We start from the raw sequence: 12,737 nt of genomic DNA on the forward strand, positions 1-12,737 counted from the left end.
TGTACCTACCATAAATGTAGATGTTCGAAGATCCACATTGCTGCAGTCCAATTTACCCTCCCTCCTTCCCCTCTGTTGTTAGAGGCGGTTGTGTGGGTTGGGTTGTCAATATGATGTATATTGTATATATTGTACATATTTTTAGGGCTAGGATGGTTGGTTGTTTGTTTGCTGTCTTTTGGTTTTGACCTTTATTTTTAGGGTCTTCTGACATCTGGGGCAAGAAAAGACTGAGGATATGACGTCGGTCATGCACATTTGTACCCTGAAGTCCTGATGTCAGTCAAATGCGCCTTGACCGACGTCAGCCTTATACTTTGATATTCGGGCCGACCGAGGACAGCGGACTACCCAAGTGTAAGGACTGCAGCAATGTGGATCTTCGAACATCTACATTTATGGTAGGTACAAAACTGTACTTTTTCATTTCTTAGGTTGGCAAGAATAAAGGAAAAATAAACTACAGCAAAGAACTGTATCATTTTTGTACTGTATTTGATCGCATTAGCCTTCATATCCATGCTTTGTAACTCTGTAAGACACTTAACCTTGTCAATGCTATTTGGTCACTCTTGAAAAGAGTTATTTTTGCTATTTAGTTTATCTTATCTGGTTAGCAATTAGGCAGCGAAAAATAATTGCAAAATAGTGTTATGGTCTGTCATTATTTTTGCAGGAATGTAATGTAAACAGTGCTGTCTCTGATCCACAGGAGGAGCTCTTAGGTGAAGCAACTGGTTGGTCCAACGTTCTTCGTTCTGTACCATTCTGTCAGTTGTTTGGAAATGATGTTTCCTTGGAATCGGTGAGCAAAAGAAGAATACAACTTGTGTTATATGATGAGAGTAATAAAACTTGACAAGTTGTTGCAAGTTCATGGAAACAGGGAAGTCTTTTATTTGAATGAATGAGTGCATTGTTAAGGATTTTCATTAGTTCATCTGTGGGGGAGGTTATATTTTAAAATGCACTGTTCATTCTTTTAAGCCTTGTTAAGAAAAGCTGTTGCAGGGGGACTTGCCCTATAAGAGTATAACATTAGGATTAGTACTGCATTGGAGGTACTGCTTCTGTTTGCCACCCATCAAAATTAATATTAGACTCAGCATTCCACATCATGTAAGTATAGATTATGGCTGTTTATCAGAAGTGCAGGACTCATCATTGTGAGTCCCACAACACACAGGTTGCAGTATGACTGCAAAAGAAACAAAGAGCATCTCAAAACTTGTACATGTCATTTGCAGTATTTTTTCATTTGGCTGCACCCGTGCACCCCTTGATGTGTAGGCGGCGAGCTGTGCCCACCACACTCTGTTTTCTATAATGTATAGAATCTGACTAACTCTTGTGTCACTGCACAACTGCACAATGGAATGGTGGCAATATACTGAAGTACATTATCAGACTTGGTATGTATGCCTCATAGTTGCACTTTCATTCTTGGTGTTCTGAGGGTGTCTTTTAAAATGAACCCTGTGGTGGGTTCTGTACATTGTTTTATATGGCACCAGTGCTAGTCTGGATGGTTCCAGTTCCGACTCTCTCAACTTCAAGGATAGTCTTGGTACCAGTACCCCGGTTTACAGCCTTGGCAGTGACATCAAGCCATGTGGTTTTGGCTATAATGACCACATTGTTGATAACAACCAAGTGTTGGGCCCAGGTCACCTCAAGGCCAGTGCATGTATCTTTATCAACCTCAACTCCCCAGCCAACACACTTTGCTGATTTGGCACTATCCCACACAGTTCTCTGCTTTGGCATTAGCATTGGACAAGACTTGTGGAGTCACCAGCCCACAAATCTTCAATCACAGACAAATTGAAACTTCTTTGCAGGTCTTTCACACCCATTCAGGCCATAATATGCAGTTTTCCTCTTCATGCTCCACTGAAGATCCACAGGAAGGATGTATGAAAGAAGATTCATGTAGATTAACCAGCTGAATTCTTCACACCTGTTGAAGATGTGATAATGACATTAATTCCCCTGATTCCCTTCCTTATGACCCCAAATTCAGGAAGGTTGTGGATATCATGTGGAAGAGAGTGAGCTAGCCAACTTGATCTAATCTCCTTCTCACTGAGACTTTGCAGAGAGCATTCAAGTCTGTCCAACAGTCTTGAATGCTGTCATCATTGTCTGAGATATTGAAAGTAGCAACTGGTATGGCCTGGAATTACCCAGACATGATAGCTGCAGTACCAAGAAAAGCCGACCTTGTCCTGGACCTTCCCATAGATTCCTAAGCCATATACCTTAGCAGTAGCAGCTGCTGTAAAGAAGGCGGATACAGCTCAGAATCCACACTCCACTCTGGGTGGGTGAGTGAACCATTTAGGGAAACACATGTATGCATCCTCTACCTTCCCTTCTAAGGGTACTGAACTGTTTGGTTCACATGGTGGAGTTTCAAAGAAATGTGCCATTGAGATGCTCTAGGCTGCTGACCAGTTGTCTGACAGATCTACTGAATACTGTCTGGTCAGCAACAGCTTCTACTATAGCAAAACCTATGATGAGGATGTCATACAGTGTTACCATATAGGCTCAGCCTGAGGTATGTGATCGGACATAACAATGTTCTGGCATGCATTACTCCATTTTACCTGCTTTGGTGAGGGCACAAAAGGTGACCTTCATCAATGCCTCATTTCAGGAACCAACCTTGTTTGGGAAAATTGTCAAAGCTTACATGGAGATGATGGGAAAAAAAAAAAGATCTCACTGCTGTTGGTATCATTGTTTTCAGAATCGCAGAGCAGTCCTAACCACTTGTGCTTCATTTAGTGGCATATACAGTCAAGAAAGAATCCTCACAGCCAAGCAATTTCAGTAACGGTTGCAGTCTGTGAGGCAGGGGTTTTCCCCAGTCCTTGGGCTATTGCAGTCCACTTGTAGATAATGAGTAGTAACTCTGAGGTTTTGATTAATGTCTGCTCTTTTGAAGTCCATCTGGAGCCACTTGTCAGTCTAACTTTGTGTGAAATGCAGTAGCCATGGACACAAGGTTTGACTTACAAGGTACCTTTTCTTCCTACTCCAGTTACCCCATACTCTCCAGTGTGAATACCCCACTCCATCAAAAGACAGCAACAAAATCAGAGGTCCTAAGCCTCTTAAACAAGAGAGTCACCAGCAGGTCCCACCTTGAGCAAAATCAGTCGAAATATTACTGCATTTTTTTTTCTTTTTTTTTTTTTTTTTGCGCCAAAAAATAAATGCCCTCAGGTAAGTTTTGAATCTCTGCAGCTTCAACGTATTTTTCCCAAAATAAGCTTTTCAAATGGACTTGGTGCATTCAGTCCTTCCTTAACTAGCAGCAAATGGGATGTACCTTCTTCACCTCCGGGCATCTGTCTCCACCAAAATATTATCCAGAGGATAACTACATTCCATAGTCTGAACTAATCATTACCCATTCTGAACTGCTCCATTTGGCTTTACCTCTGCCCCCAGGGTGTCCACCAAATGCTTGTGTTTGGTCACAGCGCACTTGCTTCTACAGGGAGTGAATGTTCTTCTGTATCTGGATGTCTGGCTGCTAGCTGTTCCTTCTGTAACTCCGTGAGGGATTCTCTGTTCACTTTATTCCAGGCTTTTAGAATAACCTTGAACATTGCAAAATCTAAGCTGCAGTCTGCTTGTATTCTTATTTTTATAGGCTGCAGTCTAGATAACAAGTTGCACTGAATAAGACCCTCCATGTGTAGAGTTAAGGGATTTCAGCCAAAACTTTCTTGTTCCTCTGGCATCCTGAGTAACCACAGCTTATGCTTGTCTAAAGGCGCTGGTTCTCATGGCAACAACTAATACCCATGCTTTATCATTTAAGATTCCACGTGAGAGTTCTTCAGTGAACTCTTTGGGTCAGGTGCTCTCAGAATGTAGATCTACAAGAACATAGTCTGTTTCTCCTACCTGCAAAAGACCATTGCTATTGTGAAAGTATACTACTAAAGTCACAGTCTCTTCTCCCTTCCTTGACTAGTGTCAGCCTTGATGGTGTGGGGATGAAGACATTTCAAAGGGCAAAGACAGTCCAGGGTGTCTAATCATCTTTGGAAATTTCCCTACACTTCAGTGTACTGTAGATGACAGCAGTTCTGTTGATTATTCAAGCTTTCCAAGTCTCCCTATCGACAGAAGTTGAAACCATTTAGATGAACAATGAGCAAATGTTATGGTGTATCAATACATAAGGAATAACCCAAGTTCAACCTTCATGCCAAGAAACTGTAAGTCTTCAAATGGATAATGTCCAGCAACTATTTTCTTGTTGCTATCCATATCCTCAGGAGTCCATTTCCTTGAGACACAAACTGAGTAGATGCCTGCTGCTACCCCTGCAAGTGGCCCCTCAGCTTTTTGGTGATAAGGAAGAGCTTCTAAAAATAGTAGAAGCCCTGCTGTGATCCCTTCTGTTCTCCAACCAACAGCAAGTGCACGGATAAGTTCGTCTTCATTCCATAGTTGTGAAACCTCCAAGGGACACCCTAGCAAACCTAAGGACAACTGGTTTCTTCTCCTCTTCCCCCATTTCCATCTATGATGAGATTTGTCCCCAGTGCAAAATTCCACAAAGTCAGAATCTGTTTCCCTGCTCTTCTACCTCATCTGTCACAGGAGTCTGATATTGGAGTACAATCAAAGCACTGCTGTCCTGTTCATCAGGCAAGTTTCAATTATCTGCTTCTTCCACATTGATCCTTGGCTTCCCACTTCACTAGTTACCAGTAGTCCACTTTTACAGGTAGAATAATTAGTATATTAAAACCCCCCAGACAAGTAAGATGTACAGGAAAGGGTGGGCATCCTTCTCAGAGTAGGCTAACTCCATAAGGTAAGATCCTTTTTCTGCTTTTGCTTCTACAGTTCTGAAATATCTGATAGATATTTCTGAGTCTTGATTGAGTTTTTTATCTATTAAGGTGCATTTTGCTGCTAATTCAGACTTTCAGCAAGAATGATATTCTTAATTTCTTGACTTTTTGAAATGATATAAAGCCTTTCTCAAGGGTACCTTCTTGCTGAGAGATCCTGTAAGGGATACAGTCTTTGGAACTTGTACTTCATCATCATCAATCCTATTTTTTACATGTTGTTGGGGTGTTACATCAACTGTTGCAATCTCTCGTGATTCAATGTCACTGTCCTACCTTCTTCAGACAGTCATGCCTGACTGTCGCAAGTCTTATGCCATGCAATCCATTCCTCTCTTTGCTGGACACACTCATTTCCTCTTGCCTTCTGTCTGTCCCAAGTAATCTTCTTCAGATTGTCTTCTGCTTTCCTGCACATGGGCTAAAACTATCGTAATCTGTTCTCTTTAACCTTCTGCAACTGGAGCCATTGTATCCTACCATCAGTCTGAAGTACTCCATTTACATCATAGGTTCATAGGTAAGTGCTAGTCTGTCGGCCCTGGGGACTATGTAAGCCTAGCTGAAAAGCTTCCCTGGCTTTCGCCACCCAAGAAAATTATTTTCCTGTGCCCCTGTCGGGCAGTGCCACAGAAGTGATCCCTGCGGTGTATTTTCTATTTCCCATCCAGTTGTCAAGATTTTTCTTAGAGGGCCAATGAGGAGCTTTGTTTGACATGAATGGGTAGTTTGTTCCAGAGTATGGAAAGTCTCTGGGACATGAATCTATCCCTCCAGCATGTTCTGTTTATTGTGATGACAAGGTTTAGGTCCCTGGAGAGTGTAGTTTGGAGAGATTGAGATTTCTTTAAGTGTAGCATGTCCAACAGCTCTGGGTTTGACATAGCTTTGTATGTTAGGCAGAGATCGCCTCTGAGTAGGCAATATGCGACGGAGTAGAGCTGGAGTTTTTTGAGACCCTCTGCGTATTGCATCTGTTTGAGGCCGCTAATCCTCTTCGTGAGGTATGTATGTGGCCTTTCCAATTATTGTAGGTGTCTTGCAAGATAGATGCCAAATGGGGCATTGTACTCTATAATGGGTCTGATGAGGGATGAGTAGAGAGGAACAATAACCTCCATTTTCCTAGGGGAGAACGCTTTTGTGATGAGGTGTGCCACGTAGAAGGATTTCCTTACTACTGTGGTGATCAAAGGAGAGACTATTGTCCACCTGTGTCCCGAGGTCTCTTATCACACTTTCAGTGTTTAATGAGCTACTGCCTATATGGTAGTTCATGGGTACCAAGTTTTCCCCAAAGGGGATGACAGTGCACTTCTTGGCATTGAGCTTGAGGCCATGACTTTGACACCAAGCATCTCTCTCTCTAAAACCGTTTTGTAGAATGTCTACATCATTAGGTGATTCTGTTATAGCTCCCAGTTTGCAGTCATCTGCGAACTTTGTTAGCCAAAGGCCTTCTGTGTTGGCCTACACTTAAGAGAAGTAGATGGCGAACAGGAGAGGACCCAGGACCGAACCCTGTGATACTCTACTCATCACTTGTCTGAAGTCGGACTTGGACTTGGCTACTTTTATTGTGTGGGCCCAGTTTAGTGAGTTTATCTGTAATTCCAGAGTGGGGGATGGTATTGAAAGCCTTGGCGAGGTCAAGATCGGCTGTGAGCACTACCTTGCCCTCGTCTACGGCTCTAGTGACTGCTTCAGTCAGGTTTAGTAGACATGATCTACCTTTTACAAACCCAAACTGAGTGGGGTCCAGGGTTTGGAGGTTACCTATGTCTTTGTTTATAAGCTCCAATATGATACGTTCCATGGCCTTGCAGACCAGGCTCGTCAGGCTAATGGGGTGGTAGTTTCCAGGGTCCATGGTGGCACCCCCTTTGTGGAGTAGGATAACCGTCGCTGTGCGCCATTCAGTAGGCACATAGCCTGAGGTGAGGTTATGACTGAACGTGGTACTTAGGTGGGGTGCCAGTTCATTCTGTAGTTTGTGCAGTACGCAGCCTGGGATGTTGTCTGGTCCCATGGATGCTGTGTTCTTGGCTTTGGAGAGTGTGGTCTTTACTTGTTCATCTGTGATTACAGGGGCTTTGCATTCTTCCACTATTAAGATGGGCCCTTTGTTGGGTGAGAGGGAGGTAAAGTTAGCACTGAACCTATCTGCCAGGATGTTGGCAATATCGGTTGGTTCTGTATGTTTAGTGCCATTGTGCTGTAGCTCAGAGCAGATCTGAGTGTTGCCATTGAGATTCTTGACATCGCTGTAGAATGCATTGTGGTTGTCTTTGGAATCAGTGGCGATTTTATTTTCTTAACTGGCTTTGGAGGATTTTATGATGGATCTCCACTTCTTGCAGAGGCTGACCAGGGAGTTCCTCCAATCTTGGAGATTGGGGACCGCCAGATTGGCTTCCTTTTTTTGGAGGATAGCGTCTTGGTTCTGTTGGGGATGGCATGATCCATGCACTCGTATTTGCTTATACAGTGCATTTGTGTAAGATTCGGCAGTCGTTCCTCTATTTTCCGTCTGCATGGGTGTTGTGAAATTAGCCATTTCTGTCTTAAGAAGCATGAAGTTGGCTTTGGAGTAGTTTTTGATGGTGGTTTCCTTAGTGGGGAGTGGGGTGGGATATGAATGTCTAGGGTGATTAGCTTGTGGTCATGAGTTGTTTCATCAACTCCTGTGCCTTCACTGCCCATGTGTCTGCACCATGCAGTAGTATTGGTAGCACCACTTTTTGTATACCTTACTTTTCAGATTGTTTGACATTCTGTCACACACTACCCCTAACACTCTATTCCAGTTGGCTGCAGCCCCCGTGATTCTAGATTTGAACTCCTCATTCAGACTTCCCTTCTCCTTAACTACTCCTCCCAGATACCTAAAGTTAATAACATGTTTCACTATTTTCCATTCTATTTCAGTTTTCAACTTTTTCTGATTTCCCTTATTTGCTGCCATTACAACGGTCATATTTATACTTGATGTCCTTCAAGGATGCATCTGCAGTCATCACATATGGGTTGTCCTGCCTCAGGCAGCCCTTCGGTCGGCCGGATTCCAAAGTCTGGGTCCGGCGTCGGCTGATGTCGCACTTTCCCCGACGTCAGAGCGCCTGGGGTATAAAAGCATCAGCCAACGCCATCTTCCCCAGTCTTTCTTGCCACGTGGTGCCCGAAACAGAAGCAGTTCACAAGTGCCGGTCGGCCAGCTCCTGTAATTCAGCTACCGAAGACTTCAAAAAACTAAGTACCCCGTTGGGGACTCTTTTTTTGCCTCAGCCGATGTCCGATAAAGTTAATTGTTTAACTTGTGGGAAACAAATACCTCATAAGGATTTCCACTCTTACTGCCTACCCTGTCTAGGCCCAGACCACGACGTCTCGGCCTGTTTAGCCTGTGCTTCCTTCAACCAATGCACTCTGACGTCGGGCGGAGTTTGCAGAGGAATTTTTTGGGGCTAGTTTTTCGTATAAGATGCCGTCGGAGACTCCGACTTCTCATTTAGTTAAGAAACGGAAGGACAAGGACCGACACATGCGGGCCGCGGTTTCGGCTGAAACCACGGCCAGGTCTACCGCGAGTGTCTCGGTCTCGGCTGAAACCGAGTCCTTGGTACTTCCAATTACCGAAACCGCTCAACCGACTACCTCGGTCCTGGAGACCCCGGCTGAGTCGGTTATTGAATTTCCAACAGAAACTGGTGTCCTGGAACCTTCCGACACCATTCCTTTAGACAAATCTACACCAGCACGTGGTGCAGCCAGGCCTCCTGCATCCATGTCCATTAAAGCTTTGCCTCCCAAGGTTATCCCACAGGGACCCTCTACTGGTTCACAGATTCTAAGCTTAGCAGAGGATCTTATCTCCTTAATTAGGGGCTCTCGACCTCATCTGGACAGGGGCTCTCAACCTCCTCCAGACAAAAGGCCCAGGGTTGAGCTCTCTGATCCCCACTCCTCAGATGAGGCCTCTGATGGTTCTACTCTTTCGGACCACCAGGAGGAGGCTTTTTCGGCCTACGAGGATTCTGATGCAGAGGAATCTATTCCCTCGGCCTCCCCTCCTGAAGAGTTTTCCTTTGGGGAGACACTACACACCATGAGAGAGCATTTCCAATGGCAGGGCCAGGAATTCTCTGATTCCAGGAAAAGATTAAGGACCTTTTTACATTTGCCTCAGCATAGGCCTTTAGCTATTCCTCCTGTTCTGAATGTCATTGATGATGTGTACTCTGACTCTAGCACAACCCCTGATTCTCTCCCACTGGCTCCGGCAAAACCCGATAGGTACTACAGGGTGCCGGACTCGCATCTTTTCCTTTACAAGGCCCACTCTGCTGATCCAGAAACTATTTCCCAGGGCCCTAAAGGGGTTGCAGCTGCCACTGCTAAAAATCCTCTCCCCTCTGAAAGGGAGTCCAGAGCTTTAGAGAGATGGGGTAAAAAAGTGTATACTTCTGCTACTCTTTCTATGAGGGCATTAAATTGTCAATTTCATATGATACAGTACCAAGAGTATTTGTTAGATGAATTGCTTAAAAAACTGTCTTCACCTGACCCCCTAGACCGCAAGTCACTTCAGGATCTGGTACATAACTCACAACAGGTTAGCAACCATTTCTTGCAATGTGGTTATGATGCATTGGAAGCTTCATGTAGGTCAGCTATGACTGGCGCAGTCATACGTAGGCATGCTTGGCTGAAGGAACAATCTCTGCCAGACCATGTTAAAGCAAAGCTGCTGGATGCTCCTCTGGAAAAGCAAAAGTTATTTGGCTCCACGGCTCAGGAGGTCCTAAAGAAATTTGAAGAAAAGGCAAAATCCATACAAACAGTCAAGGATTTTCTCCAAGTACAACCACCAAGATTCAGCAGGAATTGGCCTTCCAAGAATTGGTCCTTTCCAGACACAGAGAGGTTTCAGAGAGGCAAGAACAGGCGTGCCAGAGGTAGAGGGCAAGCTAGAGGCTCCTACAGAGGACGTCAATGGCAGCCTCCCAACCAGAGAGGTAATGCAGGACCTTCAACTGCTGCACAAGGACAGGCTCAATGACTTTACTTTGACACCGCCAACCAGGGCTCAATTGGAAGCACCTTTGGGCGGAAAGCTTTCTTTATTCTCAGAAAATTGGCACAGTATTACAAGGGACAAATGGACACTACAAATAATAGACAAAGGATACAGGTTTCATTTCCACACATTACCAAAAAGAAAGGGCATGCCAGACCTGCCACCGAATCAAAGGGCAGAGACTTTGAAACAAATTTCCAGCTTAATGCAGATGAAAGCTATAGAAAAGGTTCCTCTCTCAGAACAAGGCCAAGGATTTTATTCCAGACTATTCCTTGTTCCAAGAAAAGAAAAACAATGGAGGCCTATTCTCGACTTGTCCGCACTGAATACTTATCTCATTGTGCCAAAGTTCAAAATGCTGACTCTATAGCAGCTCCTTCCCATGCTGGGCAAGGGGTCTTGGCTGGTAACTAGACCTCAAGGAGGCATACCTGCATGTCCCTATCAGACAAAGTTGCAGAAGACACCTCAGATTTCTTGCAGGGTTAGAGCATTATCAATTCTCAGCATTGCCCTTTGGCTTATCTACTGCGCCCAGAGTATTCACAAAATGCCTGGCATCAGTAATTGCACACTGCAGACTTCAGGGGATTCAAATATACCCATATCTGGACGACTGCCTTATACAAGCTGACAGCCAACAAACTTTGGTAAAACACTTGAATTATGCCATCCACCTACTTCAGGCCTTGGGATATACAGTCAACTTTCACAAATCAAGACTTGTTCCATCCCAAAGAATAACCTTTCTGGGTGCAGATCTAGATACAACCACCCAAATGGCCTTCCTCACAGAAGAAAAACAAAATCAACTACCAGATTACTTCAAAAATCTGACAAGACAAACCCAGCTGACTGCAAGGAAAATCCTGCAGGCCCTGGGTTACATGGCTTCTTGCATCCTTCTGATTCATAAGCAAGACTACATATGAGGAAACTACAATGGTACCTAAGGAGTTTATGGACTCAGCACAGTCACAGCCTGGAAACTTTGATACCACTCATTCCATGCCTTCAAAAGGAATTTCTGTGGTGGGCTCAAGCAAGCCAGTCAAACAGGGGTCTGCCTTTCAGCAAACCAATAGCCAGCCAAACCATTACAACAGACGCTTCAGACCACGGATGGGGAGCGCATATGGAGGGCAGATGCATTCAAGGTCTATGGTCGCAAAAAGAGCTACACATGCACATAAACCAAAAGGAAATGCTGGCAGTGATACATGCAGTCGAAGCCTTCAAACCTTTTCTGCATCATGGCCATCTGCTAATAAGGACAGACAACACCACGGTTATGTGGTACATAAACAAGCAAGGAGGCACCCATTCCTATCCCCTTTGCAGGCTGGCAATGAATCTATGGGAACTTTCCTTGAAACTCAATATACAGCTACAATCCCAGTTTGTGCCAGGGAAAGACAATATACTGGCGGACAGCTTAAGCAGAAATATCATGGATGCACACGAATGGATGCTGCACCCAGACATCTTTCTACAGATAACACAATCATGGGGGAGGCCGGACTTAAATCTTTTTGCCTCCCCCCACAATCATCAACTGAAGAAATTCTGCTCAAGGACATACCACCCACAAGCATGGAAAGTGGACGCCCTCTCTTTCAGCTGGAGAACTCTAACAGTGTATGTATTTCCACCTCTCCCATTAATGACCAAGGTTTTACTGAAGATCAGGACAGCGCAGCCAAAAGTGATTCTGATAGCTCCGGACTGGCCAAGACAGCACTGGTACCCACTGTTAAAGAGCCTGTCATGCATGAAACCATGGCCTCTTCCTCTATGGCCACTTCTACTGACACAGCACAATTACAAAATTCTGCATTCCAACCTGAAAACCTTGCAGCTAACAGCCTGGAAAATACCTTGACTCCTCCTCAGGACAAGCTATCCCAGAGAGTAAAAGATATTATTATGGAAGCTCGCTGGCCTTCCACAAGAAAGGCATATTCAGCAAAATGGAAAAGATTTCACATTTGGAACACCACAAAGGCCCTAGATGCGACAGTGATGAACATGGCACATATCCTGGAATACTTGGCAGAAATGTTCCACAATGGTCTGTCTTACTCTTCCATTAAAATTCATGCTTCAGCAATTTCAGTAGAGTACAATACTGATCCACCTGTCTTCTCTCATCCTCTCCTAAGACAGTTTCTAAGAGGAATCAAAAACATCAGTCCTCCAAGGAAACCACCTCTACCTACTTGGGACCTTAACCCGTGTTGGAAAAACTAACACTGCCTCCCTTTGAACCAGCAGCATCTGCAGAACTACAGTTCCTGTCTTGGAAGGCTGCTTTCCTTCTGGCCATAACCTCAGCAAGAAGAGTATCTGAGTTACAGGCCCTTATGGCAGTACAGCCATTCCTTATTTTTCATCAGGACAGAGTTTCATTGAGAACCAATCCTACATTTATGCCAAAGGTAGTATCCAGGGTTTCATTAAATCAAGCTATTCACTTGCCTACCTTCTTTCCAAACCCACAAAACAAAGGGGAGAAACTTCTGCACACCCTGGACATACACAGACAGTTGTGCTACTACTTGGACAGAACTAAAGGTTACAGAAAAACTGACCAGCTGTTGGTAGCATATGCTGCTGGTACACAAGGAAAAGCAATTTCCAAACAGACAATTTCAAAATGGGTAGGGAATTGCATTTGTTTTTGTTACTCCTTTCATGGAAAAACTGTGCCAGCTAACATTAGACCTCATTCCACGAGAGCCACAGCCACCTCCACAGCCTTCTTAAGAGGG

General features: G+C 44.4%; 1 protein-coding gene across 5 annotated transcripts in view; it reads left to right on the top strand.

The window, feature by feature from the left end:
• HDAC6 (histone deacetylase 6) overlaps positions 1-12,737 on the top strand; it is a 1,533,697-nt gene that overhangs the window by 1,395,799 nt on the left and 125,161 nt on the right. For 3 of the 5 annotated variants that reach the window (XM_044080374.1, XM_044080375.1, XM_044080379.1), the window contains exon 25: positions 677-805. The exons of 1 other annotated variant lie outside the window; for it this stretch is intronic. In XM_044080374.1, coding sequence (XP_043936309.1) covers positions 677-805 — 129 coding nt within the window. The remainder of the gene's footprint in view (positions 1-676; positions 806-12,737) is intronic. One more of the 5 variants, XM_044080376.1, reaches the window with a different exon arrangement.

This window comes from Protopterus annectens, chromosome 8.part0 (assembly GCF_019279795.1).
Source record: "Protopterus annectens isolate FY-2018-M chromosome 8.part0, PAN1.0, whole genome shotgun sequence".
Taxonomy (NCBI): domain Eukaryota; kingdom Metazoa; phylum Chordata; order Ceratodontiformes; family Protopteridae; genus Protopterus; species Protopterus annectens.